At 42.6% G+C, this 16,900-nt stretch overlaps 1 protein-coding gene across 1 annotated transcript in view; it reads right to left on the bottom strand.

Annotated features, from left to right (window-relative positions):
• Positions 1–269: 269 nt before the first annotated feature.
• The window catches only part of LOC124545405, a 56,010-nt gene continuing 39,379 nt past the window's right edge, over positions 270–16,900 (bottom strand). The window contains exons 5-7 of the mRNA XM_047124320.1: positions 12,874–12,991; positions 3,863–3,918; positions 270–449 (exon numbers count right to left, since the gene is read on the bottom strand). Coding sequence (XP_046980276.1) covers positions 405–449; positions 3,863–3,918; positions 12,874–12,991 — 219 coding nt within the window. The 3' untranslated portion in view covers positions 270–404. The remainder of the gene's footprint in view (positions 450–3,862; positions 3,919–12,873; positions 12,992–16,900) is intronic.

Genomic DNA, 16,900 nt, shown 5'->3' with positions numbered 1-16,900 from the left:
ACAATCCTCAACCACTTATCACTTCTATTTGTTCCTGCGCCACATCAAATAGTACGAAATTATTATAATTGTAAAATACTTCGAATAAGTGTGGGAAAGCTACTAGCTGCTTAGCCCTGCCATGCAGATATTTAGATGGTTTGTTGGACGATTTCAAGTCTCAAAGTGTCCTGCAACTGAGCTATCACTTATTCTCTAATGACGAAGAAGTCGATAGGTAGTAGTAATGCACGTGCATTGATTAGAGTCAGGAAATAAAACTGCACAAGCAGGATTCAATGCAACGTTTTATTGCTACGAATAAATGCACTGACTGGTACTTCAGCTATTGTTTTTCACTTCTGAGATTTCATGCTACATCGTTTTCCTCTTGTCATTAGAACTCACTCGCAGCAGACGGACATTCAAGAGACCTCTCTTGATTGACGTGCCTGGCGTCGTGACAGCTCCTGAAACATTTTAACATGTATAAGTTTCAGGTGACGTATCAGAAGTGATTATTACACCTTACATATAAGGTAAGGAATCTTGATACCTTGGGAGCATACGACGGAAGGAGCAAGGAAGACGCCAAAAGTAGACTAGCACATGCAAAGAGGGCATTCCTGACCAAAAGAAATCTACTAATATCAAACATCGACCTTGATTTGATGAAGTAATTTTTAAGAATGATGTTCGGATCACAGTATTGGATGGTAGTGAATCGAAGACTACAGGAAACCGGAAAAAAGGGGAAATGGTATAGATGGATGACTAAACACTCTGATAAGATAAGGAGTGGGGAGTTTTCCGCAGAATCGGCGAATAAAGAAAGAAGTGGTAAACACTGACAAGAAGAAAGGACAGGTTGATAGGACATGTCTTGATTTGCAATTTCAGTGCCACAATCAGTACATCAAACATCAAAAGTTTATGTGTATTGTCACTGAGTGTAACATAACGTTTAAAAGAAGAGGAACTCAAAACAGTCGTAACTATATCGAACCAGATACATAAAGTTTGTAAATTTTTGTGCTACATACAAAATGCTCTTTGTACAAGGATATTGGAACAACTAGGGATTTTGTGAACATGGTCAACACGATCAATTCTTTAACACTCCCAGACCTCTTTCTGTGGGAGCGTGGTATGCACTGCGGCTGCTACTTCTTTCGTATTAATTCAGTGCAAGCCTTAGATAGTTCAAATGGCTCTGAGCACTATGGCACTTAACTTCTAAGGTCATAAGTTCCTTAGAACTTAGAACTACTTAAACCTAACTAACCTAACGACATCACATACATCCATGCCCGAGGCAGGATTCGAACCTGCGACCGTAGCGGTCGCGTGGTTCCAGACTGTAGCGCCTAGAACCGACCGGTCAACCCGGCCGGCGCAAGCCTTAGATATCCTAAAGAATTAGAAATCTCTTTTACGCAATTGTGGCGAATGTATGTCATTTTTCATAAAAGAAAGACTGTGAATTTGAAATATTGATACGCAACTCATTTGATTTCACTTTTTTTAAGCTACTTCTTTTATTCAAGGTAGTTTTATTCCTTAAATGAAACTCTATGAGCAGATGTTTTCCGACAAAGAGGACTCTTGGTCATTTATAAAATTTATCACAAATACTGAGTTGGCTGGGGCGTAGCCTTGTCTACACGTGTCTCTGTACATTACACTTCACAAAGGAGCGCAGGTAACTCCATGATTCTGCGTCGGAAGAAAGAATAATTTCAAGAGGCATAGTTCCTCCAAGTATACCGCGGAGATCCTAACTCACTTTGTAGACTGAAACAACAGTACAATAATAATACGATTGTTCAAGTAAATGGTGTCTTCTGATGTGAAACTGTTAATAGGAGACGAAAGGAATTATGAAATTGAACTTGTAAGGAGGAATATGGATTTAACGTCACTTCGATGGCCAGCTCATTAGAGACAGCGTACAGGGCGACACAGAATAACGGGATCGATTGAAATGAGTAGTGTCAGCCATGGGCAGGTGGCAGCACTGCGGGTTCGTGACAGTTAGCGAGCAAACAGTCCGCTATGTCGGCAATCATGGATCAGTGGAACGGACAACAGCGTTTGGTAGCGGCCCCCAGGGAGTTTCGACGTTATTATAATTTAGGACGACATGATGCCGTTCCATTGACACACGCGATAAAATGTTGGATTAATAACTTTGAAGAGATTGAAACACGCGATGAAATGTTGGATTAATAACTTTGAAGAGATTGGATCTTCCCTCAAGAAGAAACGCCGACCGGAGTGGCCATGCGGTTCTAGGCGCTACAGTCTGGAGCCGAGCGACCGCTACGGTCGCAGGTTCGAATCCTGCCTCGGGCATGGATGTGTGTGATGTCCTTAGGTTAGATAGATTTAATTAGTTCTAAGTTCTAGGCGACTGATGACCTCAGAAGTTAAGTCGCATAGTGCTCAGAGCCAAGAAGAAACTAACAGGACGACCAAGAAGTGCGCGTTCTCCAGTGAACATTGATGTTATACGTGGGTCTGTCTTAAGGAGCCCACGTCGTTCAATTCGTAAGCAAGCAGCAGTGGTTGGAATGCTCCGGGAGAGTGTTCGCAGAATTCTTCATCTTGATTTAAAACTTCATCCGTACAAACTACAGATGGTGTAACAACTGAAGGACAAAGATTGCCGGTTACGATTAGGATGCTGTCAACAAATGACAACAAAAATAAACAGTGACGATGAATTTCTAAACAACTTGTGGATGTTAGACGTGGCACATTTTCGTCTCAGAGGTTGCTGGGAAAACACAATCCTAATGACGTTCATAAGCGCCCTTTACACGTTAATAAAGTGACAGTATCGTGTGGTGTTCCATCACATGGGATTATCGGACTGTATTTTTTCGCAAATGAACAGGGAAACACAATAACGATCAATGTCGATCGTTACGAGGAGATGTTACGAACTTTCGTTACAACTGCATTGAACAACTTTCCAAACGTTGAAGAAGCCTGGTTTCGACAGAATGGAGCAATATTACACACTGCACGCCAATCATTGGCATATGTGAGAGAATTGTTTGGCAACAGATCTCACGATTAGGTAACATTCCCAGGCCCCTTAGATCGCCAGATTTATCTGTTTGTGATTTTTTCTTGTGCAGCTACCTCAAGAGCAAAGTCTACACAACCAAGAACCCTGGATGAGTTAAAACAGAGAATTCGGGATGAAATTCACAGCATCCCAGCTGAGATGTTGCAGCGTTCAATGAGGAATCACAACAACGGATTTCACGAATGTATTCGTACAGGAGGACGCCATCTAAGAGACGTAATTTTTAAAAAAGTGATAAATGCCATCAATGTTTCGTAAATGGCAAAGTTTTATGGTTTCAATTACTATGAACGCAATTTCTTTCCTTCACGACTTTTAGTTTTATTGGATTGTGGAAATGTTCCCGTTTTTCTGTGTCACCTGGTACGTGCTGGAACTGGGAAGATGGTAAGGGAATCGACAGTGTCCGATTCGAAGAACCATTCATTTAGTTACCTGAAGCGATTTGGGGAAACAACGGAAAACGTAAAACTGTACGGCCAGACAGGTATTTGAACCCCTGTCCTCCCGAGTAAAGTTCCAGCATCTTAGTCACAGCGCCACATTCTTCGGCAACACAACAGACAGACAAGAAGCTTTACTATGGAAATCCCTACTCTCAAATTTCGTATGTCACAGGAAACGTGGGAGGACAATTTTTATTTTTGAATTGGTTTCTAAACTAATCAACCGCAAAAGCATAATAAGGTTTTGTAGCCGCCTGCAAAAATAAAGCGTAGTTATAATAGTCTTTATTTGGACATGTTATGTTAAGTAAAAAGAAAAGTCTATCACATGGTGACTTACCTCCACTGTAACACACTTCACAAGTGCGTACGCCTTCTCGCAAGTATCTGTCTCAACTGAAAAAAAGAAGTAAATAATGATATTAAAACAAACTTAATCCTTACGGAACAACAATAAACAGAGCACATTCTTGTTATTCAACTGCTGGTTCATGTCACGCTTCTGGGGTAAGTAAATTTCAAAAGGGCACCCTGCCACACAGCAAATGATTTTCCATTTTTTTCAGGACTTACAATAAACAACGGTGGCAACCTCTTCTGGGAGCAAAATGGGTAATTACTGTGCCAGTACGTATTGTAACTTTAGAAAGTATAGCACAGAGGCTGTGACTGTTCCAAGTATATCTCTCCCTACTCTAGGGTGAGACCTCTCTATGAGGATAGTCATGAGGTTTTAATTATCTGCTCTTCATTGTAACATATTTTTCTCGAAGATGGAGACTTTCGCTGTAGAAGTATGCATTTTAGCCCTTCAGGAAGTGTTCAAACGGTTCAAATGGCTCTGAGCACTATGGGACTCAATTGCTGTGGTCATAAGTCCCCTAGAACTTAGAACTACTTAAACCTAACTAACCTAAGGACATCACACACATCCATGCCCGAGGCAGGAATCGAACCTGCGACCGTAGAGGTCGTGCGGTTCCAGACTGTAGCGCCTTTAGCCGCTCGGCCACTCCGGCCGCCCGCATCTCGTGGTCGTGCGATAGCGTTCTCGCTTCCCACGCCCGGGTTCGATTCCCGGCGGGGTCAGGGATTTTCTCTGCCTCGTGATGGCTGGGTGTTGTGTGCTGTCCTTAGGTTAGTTAGGTTTAAGTAGTTCTAAGTTCTAGGGGACTGATGACCATAGATGTTAAGTCCCATAGTGCTCAGAGCCACTCCGGCCGGCTCAGGAAGTGTTCAACGTCTTTCTGGAATTGACTGCCTCGTCAGAGGGTGCCTTGTCAGGAGAACACGAGGAATGAGAGAAAATTAGATAGCCCAAAGAAGCGACATGTATGTATCCTGTGTAAAATGAGCCGAGGTGTTGCGGTGGAACAAACACTGCCTCTTGGACAGCTTCCTCGACCAGAGGACCTCCTGTAACCTCGTCAGATTTCGATAGTTGCATTCCTGTAGTGGTTTGCACCTTAAGAGCAACATCTGTTAGTATAACACCACGGCAGCATCAAATTGCGCGATGATGGTTGTATCTTTACCTTTTACGACAATGGTGAATACACGCATGTCCATTGCTTTGCTTCTTTATCTCAGGCTCATAGTGATATACCCAGCTCTCGTCTATGGTGTTCACGCGACTAAAGAAGTCGTCTGGACTCGCCTGACACAACTGCGAAACTTCCTCTGATGCCCTGTTTCGGTGGGTTTCTTTGAATCTGTGTAAGTGTCAGGTTACAGTTGTGGCTGCCAGAACGATTCGCTTCAGTTGACCTCACAGACAGTCAGATTGCTCTCCGTGTACTCACATGCATGTAGTGGAAAAGGTGTCGCAAAACATGTTTGTAATGAAGCAAGGGTGGCCATAGAAAACTCATACAAGGTAATAAACGCTGTTTTCATCTTGCAAAGCCATTAAATGAGACTGTGGTCTGCGTTTAAACCCGTTTACTACAATATTCTCTGCTGACGTACACGAATAACAAGTTATTATCGGATCAGTTAGATTACAAGCAACACACATAATGAGAAAAATATTAATTGTAGACATGGGTCACTATAAACCCGACACATGAATACCTCGACATGGATTGGATAATTCAGTTGGATGGGATAAAGCTGGAATCTGCACATGATTTATTAGTATTTAAATCTTCAATGATCGTTCACTGATTGGCCACGTCTGCCGAAAGGAAGAAAGACACACGCAGCTAACACATTTAACTGGTAGTGATGAGTCTGTCGAAACTCGCGAAAGTATTGGATTATGAAATGTTGCTATCCCTAACAGCATGTCGAGAAATGTACGTGCATTCTCGCACCCTGTTCGCCAGCACTACTTTTGCTCACCATGCTCAGCTCTCTGAAGTGTGACGCAAGATGGGCTGTATAATATGCTGCAGAATGCAACACTTCAGTTGAAGTGTCTAATTCAAGTGTTCTCAGTCGAGAACTGAAATCTTCCTTCTATAGACAACCTTGATGTCGTGTCGTGTGTCATTCCCGACGAATCACTTAAGTCTGTCCTCAACTGAGATCAGATTCCAAGCATCCTCTCTATTCTTTGTCGATATCCGAATTCGTTCTTTATTCTGCAAGTATGCACAATTGGAGAGCGCCAATAGCCAGGCGTATATCTGTTTGCACATAAACAATCTCCCCTCCGTGCTAAACTTTTATATGAGTAACCGCTCGTTACACACATGATCTTGCAGCTCTTTTCGCCCACTGCCCGCGCTTTTCTATGTTTCAGTAAACGCAGTCTCCTCCACACAAGCACTTCTTAAAATTTGTCATCTTGGGACTCACTCGGGAGAATGTATTTTAGGTCTCTTATAACCTTTTAGGCCAGGGGTCATCCACCTTGCATATGGCGAGGACGGGTAGGAAGGTAAAGGAAAAGAAAATCTCTTTTCACGAAGCAGGCAAGCGACTTTCCTCAGCATGGGAAAATGTTTATCAGTCTGTTACTGCTCATCACATAGCGTTCCTGGAAAGCAGATCTTCACCATATAATTCCTTTGAAGTTTGTTTGGCCTGCATGCCTTTCCTTGTGAGAACTGCGATTTCATACTGAGTGCAGGTGTTCACACATCACATTAAGCACTTCTGTGACTGCAGACGTGGACCCACGTCACTCAGGGTGCAAAGCATTATGCAAAACCGGCAGTAAGGCGTTTGGTCGTCGCCAGTTCCTGACAATAGCGGGGTCTGGTGTCCAGTACCTGATTCCTGGTGGTCGCTGTGCCTTAATCTGCTCATCCACATCAACCTCCGCCCTCTCCTGATAAGCGGGTCGTCTACCTGTTCAAAAATGGTTCAAAATGGCTCTGAGCACTATGGGACTTAACTTCTGAGGTCATCAGTCCCCTAGAACTTAGAACTACTTAAACCTAACTAACCTAAGGACATCACACACACCCATGCCCGAGGCAGGATTCGAACCTGCGACCGTAGCGGTCTCGCGGTTCCAGACTGTAGCGCCTAGAACCGCACGGCCACTCTGGCCGGCCGTCTACCTGTCGGACTGTGTGTGGGCGCACTGCGACTGCATTTCGGACCCAATCTGTGCCCAGTTATGTGGCAGTTTTCACCATGTCAAAACAGAAGGGAAAAGGATGGAGTATGGAGTGGCAGGTAAAGGTTGGGGCAGCAGGTAGCAGAGCGCTGGTGGAGCCGACGCTATAAAATAACACACTACAAAGACGAACATGTCGGGCTGGCCAATCCAATTTGGTTCATCATGCTCTCAAATGAACTGCAGTGAAATTCATGCAAGACCTCCACCAAGAAAAGGTATTAATATGGAGTTACGTGGCTTCGTATGCCAATCACAGATTTAATTAATTACAACTGTTCATTATTTTTATTCAAAGATGAGAATTTAGCTTAGACAGTACTGATTATCAGTCAAATTATGATTTGCATACGAGACGTATAGTCTGGCAGCAGGCTTTCAAGTGTCATGAGCAGTTGTAGAACCCAGTGGGTGGCAACGATTAATATTTTCAAAATGTTGTGCAAGTTGTTGTAAGCTGACCCACACATGATTTTCACTTCTTCCACTATCGCATTGCTTGTGATCCGGTGGGCTTCGAGCACCAGGGCCTCTACCTATACTGCAGTTGTCAGTTCACAGAGAGATGGTGTGTCACTTCATCGTCATTCAGATTTGTTTGACCAGGTTGGAACCGTCTGGGCCACCGAAGCACTGTATCATATGACAGTACATTGTTACCACAGTCTTCACCTAAATCCCCTTCAAATACAGGAAACGAATTACTGCATGATACTCCATTTTTCTGTGGGAAGCGTCTTCATATATTTTGGCTACAGTTTTTACAGCTGTAGAGGATTTTATCATTGATGATGAATTTGGCCGGCCGGGGTGGCCAAGCGGTTGTAGGCGCTACAGTCTGGAACCGCGCGACCGCTACGGTCGCAGGTTCGAATCCTGCCTCGGGCATGGATGTGTGTGATGTCCTTAGGTTAGTTAGGTTTAAGTAGTTTCAAGTTCTAGGGGACTGATGACCTCAGAAGTTAAGTCCCATAGTGCTCAGAGCCATTTGAACCATTTGTACCATATGATGAATATCAACAGGAACCGAAAGTTAGTTATGTAACCTAACGTAACTTCATTTTTTCGAGATGGTAGTTAAAACGACTACTCTTCATGTTAACGAGGGGACGTTGTAGAGAGATTCGTTTATTTCGCACAGCGTTTGCTGCAACTTAGTTAATGTTCTGAACATTAATTAAATTGCAGTAGTCACTGTTCAGAATAAATGAATTTCTTTATAACTTAACTCGGTTGAGAAATGTCTGGACTTGCTGTATCAACGAGCCAAATTAATTTTACAATTACAAAATTTTACTTGCATCTTGTAAATAATGCAATGCTAATGATGTATTGCTTGAGTTACTATGGGTACACTAATGTTTTCACAATGCCATCGGAATCAGAATAAGACTGTTACAAATAAAATGAATAAGATGAATAAGAGGTTTGTTATTTATTTAATGAAATTCTGCGAAACATGGAAACATTCAGAATCACAATGTTAATGGTCAGACAGACCACGGGAATGGTTTCCACAGGCACTGATGACAGGCTATCGAAGCAACACAGAGAAGAGAGCGAACTCCAGCACTTTCCCAGAATTGAGCTCTAATGTTATTAATGTTACTGGTGGTACCAAGTACTGTCGACAGATTTTTATTCCTGTCAGAACATCAATACAAAGAAAAATTACAAAGAAATATCAGTGCACCTGAAACGAGTACCTATTAGCAGTGAGAAAGCGAAATGAAACAGACCAGACTGCGTTACATTGTAAGTAGTGTTGCACAAAAATGCTCTATTTTGATTCCATTAAAATATAATGGGGCCTGAGTTGAGTTTCGTAAGAGGAAACGCCTTTGGGTTTACTCGTATACCGAATAACTCCCATAAAAAAAATATTCTAGCACACACACACACACACACACACACACACACACACACACACACACACACACACAGTGCACCTGAAACGAGTACCTATTAGCAGTGAGAAAGCGAAATGAAACAGACCAGACTGCGTTACATTGTAAGTAGTGTTGCACAAAAATGCTCTATTTTGATTCCATTAAAATATAATGGGGCCTGAGTTGAGTTTCGTAAGAGGAAACGCCTTTGGGTTTACTCGTATACCGAATAACTCCCATAAAAAAAAATATTCTAGCACACACACACACACACACACACACACGCACACACACACACACACATACACACACACACACACGAGTTACACTTTATCTTCCAAGAATTGAAAGCTTCAGTTTAATGTCAAGAGTAAATGATCAGCTGAATTGGGAACATAGGTCATTATTTGTAAGGGACAGATATCCTGACTTTCCTTCGAGATGATAAATAAGATATCTATATCGGGAAGATCAGACTGAGATGTGAACTCAAATAATGTTTAATATCAATTCCTATTTCATGTGGAAAGAAAGCGTGTTGTCGACACATTGCCTGAATGAACCGAGTTCCAGCTAGCTAATTCATATGTGTAAATGAACATAGCATTTTATTTGTAGTTCATAATGGTCTTCAGTTGAAAGTGGTTAAAAACAAAAGTATAATTTATGGTTGTATTGTGCATAAAACTTGCTCTTATTCGACAATTAGATGAAACTGGCGTAACTGTGTAATATCAAAGCTCATGTAAAATAACGGAAAGGCAACCATTCACCTACAGAGAACTGATGTGTGGAGCATCATAACACAAAACAATTTTAGAGCTATTGCTATTTTTCAGGTAAAAGTACACACAATCACACAAATAACTATACAGACACGCAAACATACAGTCTTGCAACAGTTTCGCTGCTGCGGCGGCAGTGTGCGTTTGTATGGTTGCCTTTCCCTCATTCTACGTATCGTCCCGTCCAGAAATTACCATTATTGTTATTGTAGTCCATATAATTGTTACCAGGTAGGCATGCGCTAGCCACACACGTTCTGAGTTCATTCAATGTGGTGACGGTATATTAACTTAAGAGTCTGATTAAGCTAGAGCGGATCTACTGCGGATTGTCTAAAAAGGACCAGCAGGTTTATACGTTGTCTCCCAAACTTCTATCAAAGTTAAAAAACAATTGCTCTGAGCACTATGGGACTTAACAGCTATGGTCATCAGTCCCCTAGAACTTAGAACTACTTAAACCTAACTAACCTAAGGACATCACACAACACCCAGTCATCACGAGGCAGAGAAAATCCTTGACCCCGCCGGGAATCAAACACGGGAACCCGGGCGTGGGTCTATCAAATTCCACTTTTTCGTGGGTCAAATAAATGGCTCTGAGAACTATGGGACTTAACATCAGTGGTCATCAGTCCCCTAGAACTTAGAACTACGTAAACCTAACTAACCTAAGGACATCACACACATCCATGGCCGAGGCAGGATTCGAACCTGCGACCGTAGCGGTCACGCGGTTCCAGACTGAAGCGCCTAGAACCGCACGGCCACTCCAGCCGGAACTTTTTCGTATTTTCAGTCTTCTTATTGGTTTGGTACGGTGCGCAAGAACTTCTCCCGTGTTCAAGTCTTCATCTAAAGGTAGCACTTGCACCGAACGTCCTCCATTATTTGAAAGATGTATTCCAATCTCTGTCTTCCCCTAAAGTTTTTACCATCTAGACCTCCCTTTAGTTTCACGGAATTTATTCCTCTACATCTTACAATCATTCACCCTGTCCTTTCTTATAAACGTTCCCACAGCATCCTCTCCTCTCCGATTCTGCAGAAAATTTCTTCATTTCTCATCAGTCTACACAATTTTCAAAATTCTGCTGTAGCACCCCAACTCAAACTCTTCGGCTCATTTGGTTTCTTATGTTATCACTGTCCATTATTCACTTCCATATAATGTTCTGCTCGAAAAGCACGTTCTAAAAAATTTGTGCATCCAATTAAGTTCCGCGTTCGAGATTAGGCTTCTTTGGTCTAGGAATGCTCTCTTTGCCTGTGGTAAATTCTTGGTCTCAATTTTGATGTTCAATTTATCGCTAGTCTCAATTCTGCTACTCCTCGTTTTCATCTTTATTCGGTTTACTGCGCTCATTACGCTGCTCATTCATTCCATTCAAAATGTCCTGCAATTCTTCTTCACTTTCACTGAGGATAGAAATGTCATCAGCGAACCTTATCATTTCATTCCCATTCCTGAACCTACCTTTTATTTGCGTACTGCTTCTTCGATGTATAGATTGAATAGTAGGGGTGAAAGTCTGCATCCTTGTCTTACACCCTTTTTAATCCGAAAACTTCATTCTTGGTCTTCCAATTTTATTGTTCCCTCTTGGTTCCTATATATATTGCATATTATTCGTCTTTCCCTGCTGCTCGCATCTATTTTCTGAGAATTTCGAACATTTTGCACCGTTTTACATCCCCGAATGATTTTTCTATGTCGACAGATCTTACGAACGTGTGTTGCATCCATTACCAGCCCTACGTCAGAACTCCATCTGTCGTACCTATTACCTTTTCTGAGGTCGATGTGATCGTGGTCAAACGGATCCTCAGTTTTCTTCTCCGTTCTACTGTATAATATTCTTGTCAGCAACTTAGACGTATGAGCTGTTAAGCTGATTGTGCGATACTTCTCACACTTATCACCTCTTGCTGTCTTCGGTGGTTGTGTGGATGATGGTATGTCTCCAGACTCTTAGTTCACAAACCATCTTGAATAGTCGTTAATCGCTATCTCCCCCAATGACTGATCGAAAGTCTTCCAAATCCCTGATTCTAATACTAGATCTCTTATGTTTCCATATCTATTCTTTCTTATACGTAACGAGTCCTTCCTCTCGTAGAGGCCTTCTGTGTCTTCCTTTTCTCTTATCCGGACTTGTTTTTAATTTCGCTGATGGTTGTTTTGACTTTTATATTTGCTGACTCCCTCCTCCCACCGACCTTCTCTTTTTAGATTTCTTCGCATTTCTCTTGCAACGATTTCGCCCTTGGCTTCCATGTAGTTTCTATCTATTTTATTCCAAAATGACTTATATTTCTGTATTCCTGTCTTATCATAAATATTTTGGTACTTCCCTATTTCATGGATCAATTCTTTTCTTGTGTCAAAAATGCTTTCTTCGCAGTTACCTTTTTTGTAGCTACGTCTACGTTTCAAACGGCTGTGATTACCCTTTAAGAGCAGTTCATCGCTCTTTAACTGGGTTATCTACTGCGGTATTCATTATCGTAGCAACTACAAATTAGAGACCTTCAAGCGGATCCTATCATTCCTCATTAGTTCATCAGTTTTGCACTGGCCATCAATGCCATACGATCACTTCATTTCATTTCTAAATTCAGTTAGTCTTTTCTCTTTCTCATTCCTACTACCGAGGTAATACTACAGCGTTCCAGCCACCCGTGATTGTAAGATTTTCATCTGCCTTTAATACTAAATTACTTGTTCAATCTCATCTTATACTCTCTGTCTCTTCATCTTCTGCTTGAGACGTCAGCACTGATACCTGTGTCACTGTTGCTGGTGCAAACTGCTATCAATTCTGATGGGAGTAATTCTATCACTGAACTGTTCGCAGTTATTTACTCACTGCCATTTCTTTTGTTCATAACGACCCCTTCTCCTGTTACACACTTCTATGCTGCCGTTGATATTACCGTACAGTCGTCTGATCAGAAATCATTATGTGTTTCCATTTAAATTCACCTCACAATTCCGATATAGCTGAAAAGTCTCCCCCATTAACGATCTTCATTTCCACCATACACTTTCGTTGAGGTCTAAGCATAATACGATTTGTAGAAACGAGTGCTGTCGGAGACTCACCTCTTCCCGGGACACACATGTCGATCAGCTCACCGTGGCCGTCTACAGCTGTGCCGTCGTGGCTGGCGAGGAACACAGCTTTAGTCACGTCGCTGTTGATGGTTCCCTTGTCGTCCATCTGAACAAAAATGACACCTGTCACACAATATTTATGTACACACGAAGGCTATCTAGAAGATCGCCCACGTTTTCATGGAATATAGGAACTAGAGTGGAGAATGGAAGAATCGCTTCATTGATTCGTGCAGTAGGTCAGTGTGTTTGGAGCTGTGGTAGTGAGGAAGCCACATCCTGTAGGAAGTGCTGAAAATGGGCACTGCTGCTGAAAATAGCGTCACTGTGGAATTCATACTGTAATACCCAGTCTAGTGGCAAATTTTGTCTCAGAGGTGAGACTGGTAATCGATCCACAAGAGCAGAAATTAATTTTTTTTTATAAGCTAGCAGCTATGCACGGAATATAGGATTTATTTATTAGGAATTATTAGTATTGTTTTTTGTATCATTCTGTGCCTGGACAAAATGTCATTATTTCTGAAATTTTGGTTCTAGTTCGATTACGATGCAGCTTCGAGATGTACATACCAAAAACCTCTGTAAATACGGCATAAAAATAATGTGCTTGTGTGATTCATACGTTTATTCTTTACATAATGTTTTTGTATAAACAGTAAATGAGCAATAGGACTATGAACTATCTGCTTTCACCAGCGATGTCCTGAAAATTATTGTATTCAATGTACCAATAGGAATGAAGTTGTTAATTAAATTACATTTTTATAATTACATAAAATTATTACTGAAAATCACTTGACCACTTTTAGGTGCAGTCAAAATTAACAAGCCTCAACTGATAACAGAATTTAAATCAAATTACAAACGTTTAGCAGTTACAGTGTGTCAACATATTACTGTGCAGTGGAATAATTCCACTGTACACGTTTAAATTTTTTAAAAGGTCTACCAGACAAGTTCAGGACAGAGGAGGTTAGTTCTAGGCCAGTGTGCCAGTCGGGGTGTGAAAAAGACGTACCGCCAATGTAACAAACATCAGGGCATGAGGCGATTAGCCCTACACTACCTTAGGCTGAGGCAGGCAGGACATCAAACATTGCTGTGCTACATAACAAGGCACCGTGAGATAACGTTACTAACGTCACCACCCAAGCGCTGCTGCAAAGGCAGAAAGAGCCGAACATGGCGATAATAATTATAGAATTACTGCAGCGACGAGTGTTCGCTGGTCCGTTGAAAAGGGGAAAATGAGCTCATGCACTTAGTTACCACGCCATAAGCGCGGGGTCAGCCCTTTAAGTACATCTACATCTATCTACATGGATACTCTGCAAATCACATTTAAGTGCCTGGCAGAGGGTTCATCGAACCACCTCCACAATTCTCTATTATTCCAATCTCGTATAGGGCGCGGAAAGAATCAACACCTATATCTTTCCGCACGAGCTCTGATTTCCCTTATTTTACACAACTGGCCATTAAAATTGCTACAGCCGGCCGCTGGTGGCCGAGCGGTTCTGGCGCTACAGTCTTCATCTCGACTGCTAGTGATACGAGGCCGTTGGGATCCAGCACGAAGTTCCGTATTACCCTCCTGAACCCACCGATTCCATATTCTGCTAACAGCCATTGGATCTCGACCAACGCGAGCAACAATGTCGCGATACGATAAACCGAAATCGCGATAGGCTACAATCCGACCTTTATCAAAGTCGGAAACGTGATGGTACGAATTTCTCCTCCTTACACGAGGCATCACAACAACATTTCACCAGGCAACGCCGGTCAACTGCTGTTTGTGTACGAGAAATCGTTTGGAAACTTTCCTCATGTCAGCACGTTGTAGGTGTCGCCACCGGGGCCAACCTTGTGAATGCTCTGAAATGCTGATCATTTGCATATCACAGCATCTTCTTCCTGTCGGTTAAATTTCGCGTCTGTAGCACGTCACCTTCGTGGTGTAGCAATTTTAATGGCAAGTAGTGTGTCTTCGTTCCTCCCCATGTAGGTCGGTGTGAACAAAATATTTTCGCAGTCGGAGGAGAAAGTTGGTGATTGGTATTTCGTGGGAAGATTCCCTCGCAACGAAAAACGCCTTTCTTTTAATAATGTCCAGCCCAAATCCTGTATCAGTTCTGTGACACTCTCTCCCATATTCCGCGATAATACAAAACGTGCTGCCTTTCTTTGAACTTTTTCGATGTACTCCGTCAGTTCTATCTGGTGAGGATTTAACACCGCGCAGCAGTATTCTAAAAGAGGACGGACAAGCGTAGTGTAGGCAGTCTCCTCAGTAGATCTGTTACATTTTCTAAGGGTCCTGCCAATAAAAGTAGCGAGGCTTTTGGAGCTCAACAACACGATCTGTCGTGCTAGCATTCTGTCTATGTCACTATAACCGGAGAGAATGACAGTCTATTGAGTTTCAGTGAAACCATGGCAAGGCAATTGATTGTGGCCAGTCTGCTATATGCTTGCTGACTTCAGTGCCAAGATGCAGCCGACCTGATGCACATCAAAGCCTAGATCATTGCAGATGAGGAGACTGGCGTGCAGCCAACCCTCCTACCCTACAGGTGATCGCGGATGATCTGCAAGCGACCATTTTGAGGCGTGACATGTGCTTGCAGGCTCCTGGCCGACCCGTGAACGTCTCCTGCCGTCTTGGCTGATCCATGGTGGATGATCAGGGCCTAGCCTTCACGACATGCGACATTCGGAGCCACAGTCGTGCTAAAGGACTTCTTTGAGGGCGCAGCGGTGGAAGTCGTGGCACTGGGTCGTGGAACGTCTCCTCCACTACTGCAAGCACAGCACGCGGCAGTGTCACTGACCTGCCGGAGGGACATCGTGACTTAATGACGAGTCATCAACACTTCTTTGCGGTTCACACGTTTACGCATGGACTACGGCCGCAGCACTGAAGATACCTGTATACTTTACTCGATAAATAAATGTTATTGCTGGTACCACAGTGTCATTGATACTTCCCAGCGTGAAATGGACTACTTGTCCACACTCCGTGCTCGATTTCTTGGTGGAAACACATCGCCAGCAACAAAATTTTTGATGTACGGTATAATTATTTTTCATCTTTTTAATTGCTGAGCAATTGTGTTAAACACATTACCTCAAATTGATACATTTATGCTACGCCAGCATTCCTGAAAATTTATAACATCACCACAGAATCACCTTGTGTAATCGCATTTGTCTGAACGTGAAGTCTGTGGAGCTCACTACCCTATACAGGGTGATCAGAAACAGTCTAGAACGCTTGTAAGGGTATTGCAGGGTAGATTCTACTGAGAAATAGTTGTTAATAAAAATGTCAGTGCTATTTAATTCGGAAACAGCGTAACGTATCGAATTTCATTTTTAACAATTATTTCTCAGCACAACTTATCCTTTAACAGCGTTACAATCTTTTCGGTTCTAGGCGCTTCAGTCTGGAACCGCGCGACCGCTACGATCGCAGGTTCGAATCCTGCCTCGGGCATGGATGTGTGTGATGTCCTTAGGTTAGTTAGGTTTAAGTAGTTCTAAGTTCTAAGGGACTGATGACCTCAGATGTTAGGTCCGGTAGTGCTCAGAGCCATTTGAACGATTTCAGCGAAGCTTTTCGGACTGTTTTTGACAACCGTGAAAAAGAAGAGATAGCAAACATCACGTTAGAAGTGCGCAGGTCGGCAGGCGCAGTTAAATGGCGGCGCTGCGCCTTCGGATCACAGGGGTGGACCCTCGTAGTACTCAGGGCGACGATGTGTGCAAGTGGCACATTACTTTTCACGAGCTCTGACACGTGGTGCACGGAGTTGTCTTTTCATGTAAATCTCCACAATATTAATAGCAAATGTAATATGTACATAAAACGGCTCTTTGAGAGAGAAACTACGGTAAAATATCCATAGTCATGAGTCGGACAATAAGGAGCGTGTGGAGAAAGATGTGATAGTAACGTGCTGGCGCGAGTAGACGTTTGGTCCTGATGCACTCCTTCCACAAAGAGGAG

Source organism: Schistocerca americana, chromosome 8, assembly GCF_021461395.2.
Source record: "Schistocerca americana isolate TAMUIC-IGC-003095 chromosome 8, iqSchAmer2.1, whole genome shotgun sequence".
Classification (NCBI taxonomy): Eukaryota; Metazoa; Arthropoda; class Insecta; order Orthoptera; family Acrididae; genus Schistocerca; species Schistocerca americana.
Note: the sequence above shows the minus strand (reverse complement) of the source record. Positions and strands in the feature narration are given on the sequence as shown.